This window comes from Gobio gobio (genome assembly GCF_949357685.1).
Source record: "Gobio gobio genome assembly, chromosome: 2".
Taxonomy (NCBI): Eukaryota; Metazoa; Chordata; class Actinopteri; order Cypriniformes; family Gobionidae; genus Gobio; species Gobio gobio.
In genome coordinates, this window is record NC_137098.1 from 32,545,519 (window position 1) to 32,557,979 (window position 12,461).

At 38.3% G+C, this 12,461-nt stretch overlaps 1 protein-coding gene across 6 annotated transcripts in view; it reads left to right on the forward strand.

The window, feature by feature from the left end:
* Positions 1-7,782, forward strand: part of brsk2b (BR serine/threonine kinase 2b) — a 149,377-nt gene extending 141,595 nt beyond the window's left edge. For 4 of the 6 annotated variants that reach the window (XM_079811238.1, XM_079811235.1, XM_079811239.1 and 1 more), the window contains 2 exons: positions 759-776; positions 5,492-5,795. In XM_079811238.1, coding sequence (XP_079667364.1) covers positions 759-776; positions 5,492-5,691 — 218 coding nt within the window. In that variant the 3' untranslated portion in view covers positions 5,692-5,795. Of the gene's footprint in view, positions 1-758; positions 777-5,491; positions 5,796-5,985 lie in introns of those variants that run through there. The other 2 variants (XM_079811236.1, XM_079811242.1) reach the window with 1 other exon arrangement.
* Positions 7,783-12,461: the final 4,679 nt, after the last annotated feature.

A 12,461-nucleotide genomic window follows, 5' to 3' on the forward strand; every position in this document is an offset into this window, starting at 1 on the left:
TCACATACTGTCTTTTAAAAATAGTAGGCAGTACAGTGTGCTAGTATTGGTATACTGGTTCATTCATCTCTCTTGAAATGGAAGATCAATTTGGACATTTTGTATACTGAGGTACATTGCCTGTCACATGTGCTCTGGTTGTATGCTGCAGATTTTAGCAAATGTAACAGGTCATCTATGTTTTTCATGTTTCATACAGAAAATGATTGTGGACAGTATAGACTACATTCTGCAAAATAGTATCAGTATTGTAGGATGCCATTTCAAACGAAACCATTCTCTCTTAATGCTTAATTCTATAAAAGATTCAGTAAACAGGATTTACATATTCTATTTATATTGTGCATTTGGACTGTCTTATAGAAGAGCTGTTATCAGGATCACGACATATCACCAGTGTAGCTTTAAAGACGTACCATCCTCTCACCCTGTCAATCACATCCATCCCTTTCCCCTGGCTTTGCCCTTCACCCCATGCTCTCCTACGGCTCTTGGTCATGGCGGCTGTTGAGTGAATGGGCACGTGAGCTTGAGTTTCCTGTCCTTACTGACCGTGAGCAGACATTCACAGCACTGAGCACCAGCATGCTTCACTCTCAACAGATGTGGCCACGTAATAAACATCTGTGCAAGAAGGTTGAATCACTGAGTTCATGTCATTACTGTAAAGTCAATGGAGTGCATTGAGAATGTCATTATAGGCTGAATATTTTATTTGATTGGACATGTTACAGTAATATGTCATGTTCCTTTAACAGGAAAGCGTTCAAAGGGTGGTAAGAGGTCTATTTTAACTCTCCTGCCACGGTGTACGTCACTTTGTCATACACACCGTGTCCAATGCGTGGCACTTATACACAGAGACCCTTTAAATGAATGGTTCACCCAAAAATGAAAAATGTACTCACCCTCATGTCTTTCCAAACCCTTAAGACTTTTGTTCCTCTTCGAAATGCTAATCTTTAGCACATCAAAAAGTAGAAGACACGCAATCGTTATAAATGATGAATAGATGAAATTTAGGCTTTGTGTTTTTGCAGAAGACTTGGATTATACTGCTTGGTTCATATGGAAATTTTACAGATCTCTTTTTGTACTTTTGATGCATTAAAGTTTTGGCTGCATGGACTTTTAATGGAGGGACAGAAATCTCTCAAATTTTCATTTGTGTTACAAAGATGAACAAAAGTCTTATGGGTTTGGAATAACATGAGTGCGAGTAAATGAGGACAGAATTTTCACTTTTGGGTGAACCAACTATATGCACAGATGTGTGTGTGTGTGTGTGGGAGTGTGTGTGCATGATCTCACTTGATAGGACAATCCATGAAAGTTTAAATTCTCTAGAGAGATGAAAGCTTCATACATACTTCATGTTGTTTTTCTCTCCGTATTCAATTCTTGCATCATTCTACTTTGCTTTGTGGGTCAATTGTTGCATCTGAATCACTTTGGTGAAAGGCCTCATTAATTTAGACATTTAATCAGCAGCTCTAATGAATCTGTTAAACCAGGTTTTCTATTTGAAGGTAATGTTGAGCTTTTATGTTAGCATGCATCTCTGCACCTCTTCTCTCTAAACACGTCTTTCATGTTGATCATTTGGGACTTTTACAGTAGAACTAATCATCTGTAGAATCACTGTATAATGAGGGGTAGAATACTAAAGGGACTAGTTCGCTCAGTGTGACCTACTTATGTAGGTCCCTATAAATACAATATGAGTATTAAAACAAGTAACAGTAAAGTCTGCTCAAACTGTTTTGGGTTTACTATTGGATTAATAGTCCTTTTGAAGGAATAAAGTAGTCATCAAAATGTAATCCCACTAACACACACAATAAATAAAGCCTCAATAGTTCTCAGAGCTCACTTGCAATTTCTTTTCTTTAAATGAAGACGCAGGTCATGAGATGCCATGAGCATGGACTTTAATATGATGTCAATTCATATTGACTTAACCTGGTTGCATTAAAATATGAGGAATATGATAACTTCAAATATAATTTTATTGTTTAATTTTTACATTGAGACATATATCCACTGTTTAGCCAAGAGCTCTGTGAATTTACATGGTCCCCCTCTTCGTGGCTGAGTTGCTGCTGTTCATAAACTTTTCCACTTTCCAATAATACCACTTACAGTTGACCATGGAAAATCTAGCAGGGATTACATTTCCACAAACTAATTTATTGCAAAGGTGGCATCATCACAGTACCATGCCTGAATTCACTGAGCTCTTCGGAATGACCGATTACTATTTATTCAATTGTACACCAATCAGTAATAACATTATGACAGATGAAGTGAATAACACTGATTATCTCTTCATCACAGCACCTGTTAGTGGGTGGGATATATTAGGTAGCAAGTGAATTTTTTTTTTCTCTAAGTTGATGTTACATGCAGGAACAATGGGCAAGTGTAAGGATTTGAGCGCGTTTAACAAGGGCCAAATTGTTATGGCTAGACGACTGGGTCAAAGCATCTCCAAAACTGCAGCTCTTGTGGGGTGTTCCTGGTCTGCAGTGGTCAGTATCTATCAAAAGTGGTCCAAGAAGGGAACAGTGAGGAACTGGCATCAGGGTCATGGGCGGTGGCCATGTGGGCATGTGAGCATCAGAACTATACATTCATAAAAGGCAGATCAGAACATTCCCCATAAGAGAAAAAAATAGCCATGCTGTACTGGTAGTTTTCTGTATCTGTAGTAGTTTACACAGCATAAATCTAAACCGAGATGAACATTTGTAATGGCTCACAGGAGAAATGCTGAAGCAGTGTCCTGTGCGTCTCAAAGCTGCCACAGCTGTCATGTCTCTTTGAGAGTCTCTTAGGCTGTGGTAAAACGGCTTCTAGAGAAGCGGTAGTTTTGAGCTTTCTGTCATGATGTTGAGAGGAGTCCAGATTGTGTTGAGAGACTCAGAGACAAGCAAGCTCTGGCAATCTACTCTAGTGTTCACATAGGCCACGTTCTGCCATGCTACAGCCTGTGTTATCGGGTTCGCTGCTGCTCAGCCACTTATGAAATTGGAAAAAGAGGTGATGGTTTGCAAGCCTGTGTTGGTGTCAAATAGGGTGTGTAGTTAATCCTTCTAAGCCGGCCGTCAGGTGTATTCAGAATCTGCAACAATTTGCACCACTACATTTCAAGCCATTTATGTGATTTTTATTTTTGGCCTTTGATTTGCAGCAGAAATGATGAATTTAGCATGAATATATTTAGCTGTATATGTACCAGGGTGTAAATATATTCTCTGACAATGATTGGATTCAATTATGATTCTTTGTTAAGTCATGTAATACATCATGAAATCTCTTCATGATTCCATTCAGCTCACCAGGGTAGACCTGACAGGTATGAGTCGGGTCATCTAACAAATACTGCAATTCCTGAACAAAAGACTATTATGAACCAGTTATTTTAACTCTTTCCCCGCCAGCGTTATTTAAAAAAGTTAGCTGTTCCCCGTCCGCATATTTTTCACAAAAATCTCATGGTCATTTTCTCATTTTGTTGTATGAATATCTGAACATGCAATATATCAAAAGAAAGAATGGAGCCTCTGCTAAAAAAAAACTGTTTTATTCTAGCTTCATGCATTCTTCATGAGATTCATTCAGCAAAAAGCTGAGAAAATCACTTTTTTATTCTAAGATTACATCAGGATCGGATTCAGAATGATGATCAAAACACAGGAGTAGATTGAGTCCATCAACACCCCAAAGCTTCACAGTCCTATACCTCGTCCTGGGTCAACATTTCATTCACAGTTTCTATGTATATGCTGTTTAATGTTGATGATTGCTTTATTTTACATATGCATATGATTACATATGCTATCACTTGTTTCTACATTTTCACCTGTGTTTTGATCAGGAAATTCTGTACTCTTCCAGAAGATGCGTAATAGCACCCCACTACCTTATAACAGTGAAATCACGGAAAGCTTTGGCGGGGAAGTAGCCTGACAAGCCAGACCCACATCAAGATGTTGGGTCTGGGAACACACCATTGGCAGGGCTCAATCCGAGGGGCGGGATAAACGGTTGTCTTTCAAATTCCCTCTGCACACAATAGGATATCGCTACAACCAACCAGAGTAACTAAGAAGGTTAAAGCGGAGCTAGTTGATAGATTAAACTTTCGCCGTATCCGGTCGGCAAAACTCTGTACACATCTTCCTTTCTTAAGAATGACTTCAGTGCCGTTTTTCGTTCTTTTCTCAAAGAAAAGCTTAACTCCAAATCTTCCAGAGTCACGGCCAAAGCCAATTCAAAAGACCGCTGTTCGCCAGCTTCTTTGTTTACAAGTAGCACACAGAACCACGTCAACTCTGCCGTCATTATGTTAAGCCCGCCCACCGACTCTATACACGATGTGATTGGCCTGACCAGAGTTTGGTTTTTCCAGCTCGCAAGCCAATGGAGAGTTGCTAGACTACCCTGGCTGCAAATTAGATTTGCTGCCGCTAGGGTGCATCTACACTCAAAAAAATGCTGGGTTAGAAACAACCCAAGTTGGGTTGAAAATGGACTAACCCAGCAATTAACCCAGCGATTGGGTTGTTTTAAGCAAACATTTAACCCAACCGCTGGGTTAAAACGACCCATTCACTGGGTTTAAACAACCCAATTGCTGGGTTACAACAACCCAATTGCTGGGTTAGTCCATAGTCCAACCCAGCATTTTTTAGAGTGTAGATTTCTAGGCTAGCGGGGAAGTGCTTTCTCATAAAAGTAACTCGTCTGGGAAAGAGTTAAGTAAATCAAAAACACAGTGTGAGTAGTGTAGCCCCTAGCCCGATTCACAAACAAATTATTTTCATGAACCGGTTCTTTTAAGTCAATCTAAAACATTCGTCACCAGTGTGGTCTGATTCCCAAACAAATGACTCTTATAAACCAATTAGTAAGTGAATCAAAAACATGGAACTGGTTCTTTTAAGTGAATCAAGAACGCACATCTTGACCAGAGTAGTCCGTTTTGTGAACAAATGAACCAATCAGACTATTTTTATTGTCAGGTGTACCAATGCATATTTTCACCCCTAGTGTTTACTATAGCCTACCATATACAGTGTTTGCTAAATTCTTCATTGATGCATGTTCACACACAATTTCTGAACCCCTGCACCTCATCAGTACAAATTAATTTCTTTGTAATGCATCAACAGTCACATCAGTTTTCATTCCATCCAGTGAAGATCACAGATCAGATGGAGACTGCTCAGCCACAGACACTCACTAACGCAATACGACCTTTGAACAGTAATACAGCCGTACTGTCAAACTGTTGAACATGCCTGCAGATGTGTTCTGTATCCGTGTCAGATACATGGCTTATTGTCTCCAGTTTATGCAGTCGCGTCCTGCCTCTCATCATCTCACCTTGCCTCGTCTGTGATCCTCATTGTTCATGTATTTGTTCTCTGTCTCTCTCCTTTCTTGTTTTCTTGTTCTTCTCCTCTTCTCCCGTCTGTGCACCCAGGCGGCCCATTGAGTAACTTCTTTGACGTAATTAAACAGCTCTTTTCAGACGAGAAGAACGGGCAGGTGTCCCATCCGCCCGGCACGCCCAAGCATGCCAACAGCAAGAGACACGAGCCTGAGCCTAATGACTCCAAAAGTCCATCTGGACAAGACAAAGCCAAGATGGCACCATCAGTTGGGACACAGGAACAACCTTAAAACCAGGAGAAATACTAGATTACTAGTTTTAAAATAAAATAAAATAATAAAAAAATAAATCAAAGAATCCAGTCTTGGGGAATACTGAAAGGGTGTTGTTGACTCGAGTGGGTTTCCACCAAGCCTCTACAAAGTTTTATATAATGGAATGAATATTCAAGTACTGTATGTACTGACCCGACACTTTACAAAAGGCGCATACAAACACACTTTTTCTCTCTCCAGTGTTGTTTGTTCTTCACAGTGTCTCGTTAAATTCTGTTTTATGATGCCTTTATTTATTTCTGCTACCAGGAATTATCCAGAAAACGTGTTAAAGCCCAAGTCCTGCTCTTGCACAAGATTCATGTATGGCACATTGACGGAGGGCACATTACACAGGAAGTTCAGTACAAGCAGCTGAGGGAAACTCCTCATTCTGATGCATCTAAACACCCCAAACACCAACAAGAGCTGTTCCAACCTATTCCTCAACTCCTTCCTTCTGCAGCTACTGTACATACAGCCACACATGTCCATGGATTTGGAGTGAAGCCTTAAAATAAAGATGTTTATGAATTCTCAATAAGCTAACCAACAAGTCATCTTTTTATTTAAACATTCAGGGTTTTTTTTTTTTTTTTTTTTAAATCCTTGCTCGTCTTCTCTCCTATCCCCTCTCTCTGCGAATGCACACACAACCGTACATACAGGACATCGTTACAAAGGACTAATGGCGAGTGGAACTCTGGACATCATGACGCACGTGTTTGAGGAGTTGCCCTCGAGGACCGTTGTTGGATTGTATTCTTTTCATTGTAGTCTTTTTTTTGTGAAATGAAGAATTTAAAACATTTTATGAACTCAGTGTCATTGCTGTACAAGATTTGGAGAACCTATTTGAAAAATGATGGGGAGAACTTCAGTCGTGGACTGGGATACGGGGGTGGGAAGGGGGGGGGGGCATCACAGTAAATGATCTATTCTGTTGTACAGACTAAAATATTCCTTATGTAACAAATGTCTATGAGTGACATTGCTTAGATGAATTGTGTTGCCACATCCTGTTTTGTTTTTTTCTTTCATGTAGTGTTCATGAAATGTTAGATTTGAATGACAATTATGCTTAATGTATTCAAGGGTTACTCTTGATGTCAATTTTCACTTTTTATTTATTTTTGTGTTTAATTTCTATTGAGAAACATCTGCAGGATTCAGAGACCTTTTTAGGGACCTTTTTTTGTAACTTATTTATGTGTTTTTGTCTTTTTTAATTTATTCAGCTGGGGGATATTTATATATACAAAACCGGGTGGTGAAGATTTTTATTGTTTGCATCAGGGCGACTCGTCAGATTGTTTGAAGGATCTTGTGTTTTGTGTACGATAACACTTATCCGATTTTGTGAATGAAGCACTCTTTCTTTCCCGGCTTTGACCAGATTAAAGAGCCTGTAGTATATGTTAAATTATTTACTGGTAATTTAAGAATGTAGACTAGCCTCTTTAGGGTGGGGGGGTGAGGGATAATGAAGTATTGATATTTGTCACTCATCTCATTGTGCGTGTAAAACAGGTGGACGAGCTCAAATCACATGTTGTAAATAGACAACTTTGGGCAAACGACTTTCTTAAAACCATCAAGGGGATCCTGCTGCTCCTGACTCTATCTCTCGTATTGCATGTCCGACATTGGGCTTTAATTTGCATGATGTTGTGGATGTTGAATTTCTCCTCCCCTTCACCTTTTTCATCATCGACTTGTTTCCCCCGTTATCAAGCCTTCATTTTCAGTTTGACATTTTTCTCTCATCTCCCTTATCGTGAGCGCTTTCTCGCCACATGCTCTACTGCATCATGCTCTCGGGATGGGGGTCTGGGATGTCATAACACACGATCACTTATGGGAACATACAGCGCGGAGAATAAGTGGAGATGTAATCTAAGCAATACACATTGTTGTCCTTCATATTTTGTACTTTGGGAGAGCTGGATTGTAATGTATCACGGATTTGATTAATACAGAGCGGGAAAAATAGAATCGCCGCTAACGTATCCCCTTGTAACTACTGTGAACAACTTCAGTGCAACGGAAATAAATCCATTGACTTTGGGATGTTGTATGTGTGTTTGCTGTTTTCTGCTCTTATCTCTTCAATGTAGGGAAAGATGGGGCAAGATGAAGACCTTATTTTTATTTCTGTGGACCGTAGATGGTACAAAATTTGAATATCAACTGAATATCAACAATTGTGAGATTGTTAGTCCAAAGAGTTTTGAGTTTAATTGAACTAATTATGCATCTCTGGAAAACCTGTGACATTGTATTATGTTGAATATCAAAGTTTTTTTGGTCTATTTGTTAATGATGGATTTGTGGACATGTTAATAGGCCTACATATTGTTTTTATTTTAAGTAAAAAAATATCAAATTAAACCCTTGGGGTAAAATGGTCACCCCAGATTTGGCACAAAAGGCCCAGAGTGGCATACAGATTCATATTTTTTATTTATTTAAAACGTATGCATTCATGGGGTTATTATTCAGTAATTCATTGACTTAGATGTAGGCTACATTTCAGACATCTTCACTATTCATTAAAACCCTATAGGCTAATTAAGAGAATGTATTCATAGAGTTGCTATTATGACATATATTCAAATAAAATATTAATATGCCTGTATAGCTACTAGTAATAAAATAGACGTACCTTTCAGATAAATCTCTTTTAGGGGAGAGCGGGGATGGTTACAACACTTTGCATTTCCTTCAGTTTGTCAGAGACTGTTTGTATTGGAAAGCCAAAATTTTTATACATTAAACTCACATCTGTCACTGTCAGCCACCCACCCCAACTGCTACATGCATACATACTGTATGATAATATATGTATAATGTATACTTGAATAGACAAAAGGATTCATACTTTGGCTGTCATCGGTTATTCAATTAAATTGTCAAAACCCAATTTTAAATATCAATGTTGATTATGTAAGGCATAATCCACGGCTAGCTGTGCATTAAACAATTTCAATGACATGGGGAGCTCTGCAAAGTGCATTAAAATCGTTTAATGCACTGCTAACCGTGGATTATCCTGCTTATACCAAGGGAATTTGCCAACATTAACAACTTAACACAGCTTTATGGATGTTTGCAGCACAATATTTGACCGGAAGGGTAAAATTGATTGTTTTCGAACGTGGAGACGCAGAGATAAAGTAGTGCGTAAGATTACATTTATTTGAATGAATGAATTATAGCATTTATTTATATTAAATATTGAAAGAGAGAAATGAGAGATGCGTAGGACCTACCTGCGCTTGCTCAACGTCTCTCTCTCTCTCTCTATTAACAATGAAGCTGTAATAGACTGTTGTGTAAAACTCTTGGACGTATCTCATAGCCTATGCCGCGAACTTTACATACTTTTGAAAAATCCAGCGTTTAGTTCCTGAGCGTTCATTGTCACAGAGGAAAACGCATGACAGCGATCTTCTTCCATGAGGGTGTTTGGCATCAAGCCATCTTTGTTCCCAGGACCGTTAATAAACGCGCGCCTGTAGAATTCAACCAATCAGATGACGACTTTGAAAATCTTGAAGCATTACCGGTTATGATTGCCATATTATGCGTCAGCCGTTCAGTCCATTCATGATAGCCTATCTGAGGCTGAGGCTAATTAAAACAAAGCATAGTTAGCTGCTTAGCTGTTGGTTAACACTATCCAAGTAGTTTAGAGGACGCTTGTCTCGAGAGCCGCTCGGCCACAAGCCTGCAGTTTTGTTTTTTTGCTCCTCAGCTTTTGGCCTCATGGGCTACACTTAAATATCTCAGCAGCGACAGATCATCTACTGTTCATACTGTTTTTATGAATACTGCGTATTTAGGTGTGCAATCCCAAACTTCTGACACTCCTATACATGGGCGTCACCAGGCCCTTTTTAGGAGGGCTTCAGCCCCCCCTAAACTTCTGCCCAGCCCCCCTAAAAAAATGTGTGATTAACCTTTCAAACATATGAAAGTGGCGGGAGGCTTCAGCTTCGTCCCGTCTTTTTATCAGTGTGTTCTTCAATCCGCAGCAGCTTCGAGTAGAGCGCACGTCAGAAATCAAATCAGAGTAGGCGGGCTTTATGTTCACAGAAGCTGCTGAGGCTGAGCGCAAATTTTAGCAGCGCGACTCGACGTCAAGTGAGAGATATGTAGCTAAACTAAACGTTTCATATTTGACAGCTGCTTCTGTAAGTCAGAAATGTTAAACAATGACAAAAATATTCACACAAATTAATACACTTTTGTCTAATTTCGCCATTTTGATCTGAAATAGGCCTATGTCATTTAACAAACAAGAAATATTAACAAAGTAGTTTTCTTCAGATTAGGCATACGATTAATAGTAGCCTAATGAATGTGTGCATATTGTAAATTAATCATTCCATGTGTAGCTCTCTTTAAATAAAAAAGTTCAGCTTTTTTCAGTCTGTATTGGGCATAATATTAGTAATGAATGTGTGCATATTGTGAATTAATTTAATAAATTTAGTTACCCAGCTTTCCTGTTAGCCTTCAGTAAATTAACATGTCTACAAAAATGATTCATATCTGCCCACTGACATGGTTTTCAAGATGTTGTTATCTCATTTTTTGCCGTTCAGAACATCTTAAAATGCACATATGTAGATCATAGAAATCAACATTTTCTCGAGGGGCCATGCCCCCCCTAACCACACATTTGGGATCTCAGTGATTATAAACCTGCCTACATTGTATGATTAAGGGATGTACAATATGGTCATGCAGAATAAGGCATTAATATGTGCTTTATAATTAATAATAAACAGCCAATATCCTAATATGCATACTAATAAGCTACTATTTAATAGTGAGAATTGGACCCTGAACTAAAGTCTTACCAATTTTTTTTTTCATACCCTCACTGGGGCTGAGCCCCCCTAACATGAAAATCCTAGAATCGCCCCTGCTCCTATATGAATGCTATAGGAATTTTCAAATGTGGCCCCTCCTAAAACTGCAAATCCTTCCTCCTATGAAACTACACAAGAATGTCCAAGTCTTAAACAATCAAGTCCGAGTCCAAGTCCGAGTCCAAAAGGGGCCGAGTTGGACTCAAGTCCGAGTTCTTATCGACCGAGTCCGAGTCGAGTCCGCCCGAGTCCAGAGTGTAATTAAATTGAAAAAAGATTAGAAATTGCTATTGTAAATTTTTATCTTCTATTAATATTTTAACCTTTCAACCCATTAAACCAATGGCAATATAAAATTTAACAAAAAATACCACTATTACATCTAGCCATTGCCATTTAACATTTTTATTTTGTCAACAGATCAACTAGTTTCCAATCAAAAATGGTTTCAAACCATTAGAATGGACATAGATATACTGTATGCAGAACTTTTATAATTACAAGTGCAAGAAAAACACAAATTAACCTGTTTTATTGTATTTAAATTGTTTAATGCCTCTGGTATCCCCAAATTCTTATGTTTAGGGGTGGGCGATATTAAAATCTTATTTCATGATAATGATATATTTTCTCAAGTAGGATTATTCAAGTAAGAATAAATACTATAGAAATTGAATAAAATAATTACGTGTAAAATAAAACAAACTTCACTGTATTACATGTACAGTGATTCTTATTAAATTTACTAAAGTTAGTCAGGAGTGAGTGAGTGAGTGAGTGATTTTCTCTTTGTCTTTTGTTGTTTTATTAACATTAAAGGGATAGTTCACTCAAAAATTAAAATTCTGTCATCGATTACTCGCGCTCAAGTTGTTTTACACCTGAATAAAGTTCTTTCTTCAGTTGGACATAAAATATATTTTGGAGAATGTCGGAAACCAACCAGTTGGTCCCATTGTAGGAAATAATAATATGGATGTCAATGGCTACCATTCAACTGTTTGTGTTCACCAGAAGAAATGAATACAGGTTTGGAACAAAATTAGAGTGAGTAAATAATGACATAATTTTAGTGGTGAACTGTCCCTTTAAGGACAAGCGACAGCGTGTTCACTATAGGCTGCGCTGCTGTCAATTTAAGACCTCCACACATCTAATATACAGACACACGCCGATTTTACTTTCACTTTAGACATAACTGACTGTGTTTATGTTAACCTTGTGTGTATTTGACAGTATTAGTGCAGTAAGACTACTTAGTCCAGTAATCACGTGTGTTTGACAGGCTTTTAGTGCACGCTCAGCGCATGTTAACACAGTGCACAAGCACGCAAATGAAAGTTTAACCAGCAAGGCTCATATCAGCGCGTAGACTCACAGGCACACTCAAACAGAGCCAAAATAAACTGAGAGAAATATTTCAAATGGAAAAAAAATAATTAAATAAATGCAAAAACGAAAAGAAAAAAAACGCATTGTAGTGTATTCAAGATATTCAACCGTGCCGAACGGTTCAATATTATATTAAGAATTGTGACGTCCATAGTATGCACACAAAAATCTGATATATATCGTCATATCACCCAGCCCTAAGTTATTTGGATTTAAGTTGGTATTAAAAGTTATAATAAGCAACTTACATTTCTCTAGGTTTTCTTTGAACATGTCGGTAGAAAGTCGTGCCAGACACATCAGTTGATTTGCAATCCGCAGAGTGCTTCTTTTTACTGGATTTCTTGCAAAAAAATTCTTTATGATTTTCAAAAGCAAAACAAATTATTGCTGACTCTGAAGACATTGTCCTAGCCACGCATTGCATCCGTGTGATGTGTGTATTGTCTGCAAGCATAAGATGATGCTACTGCT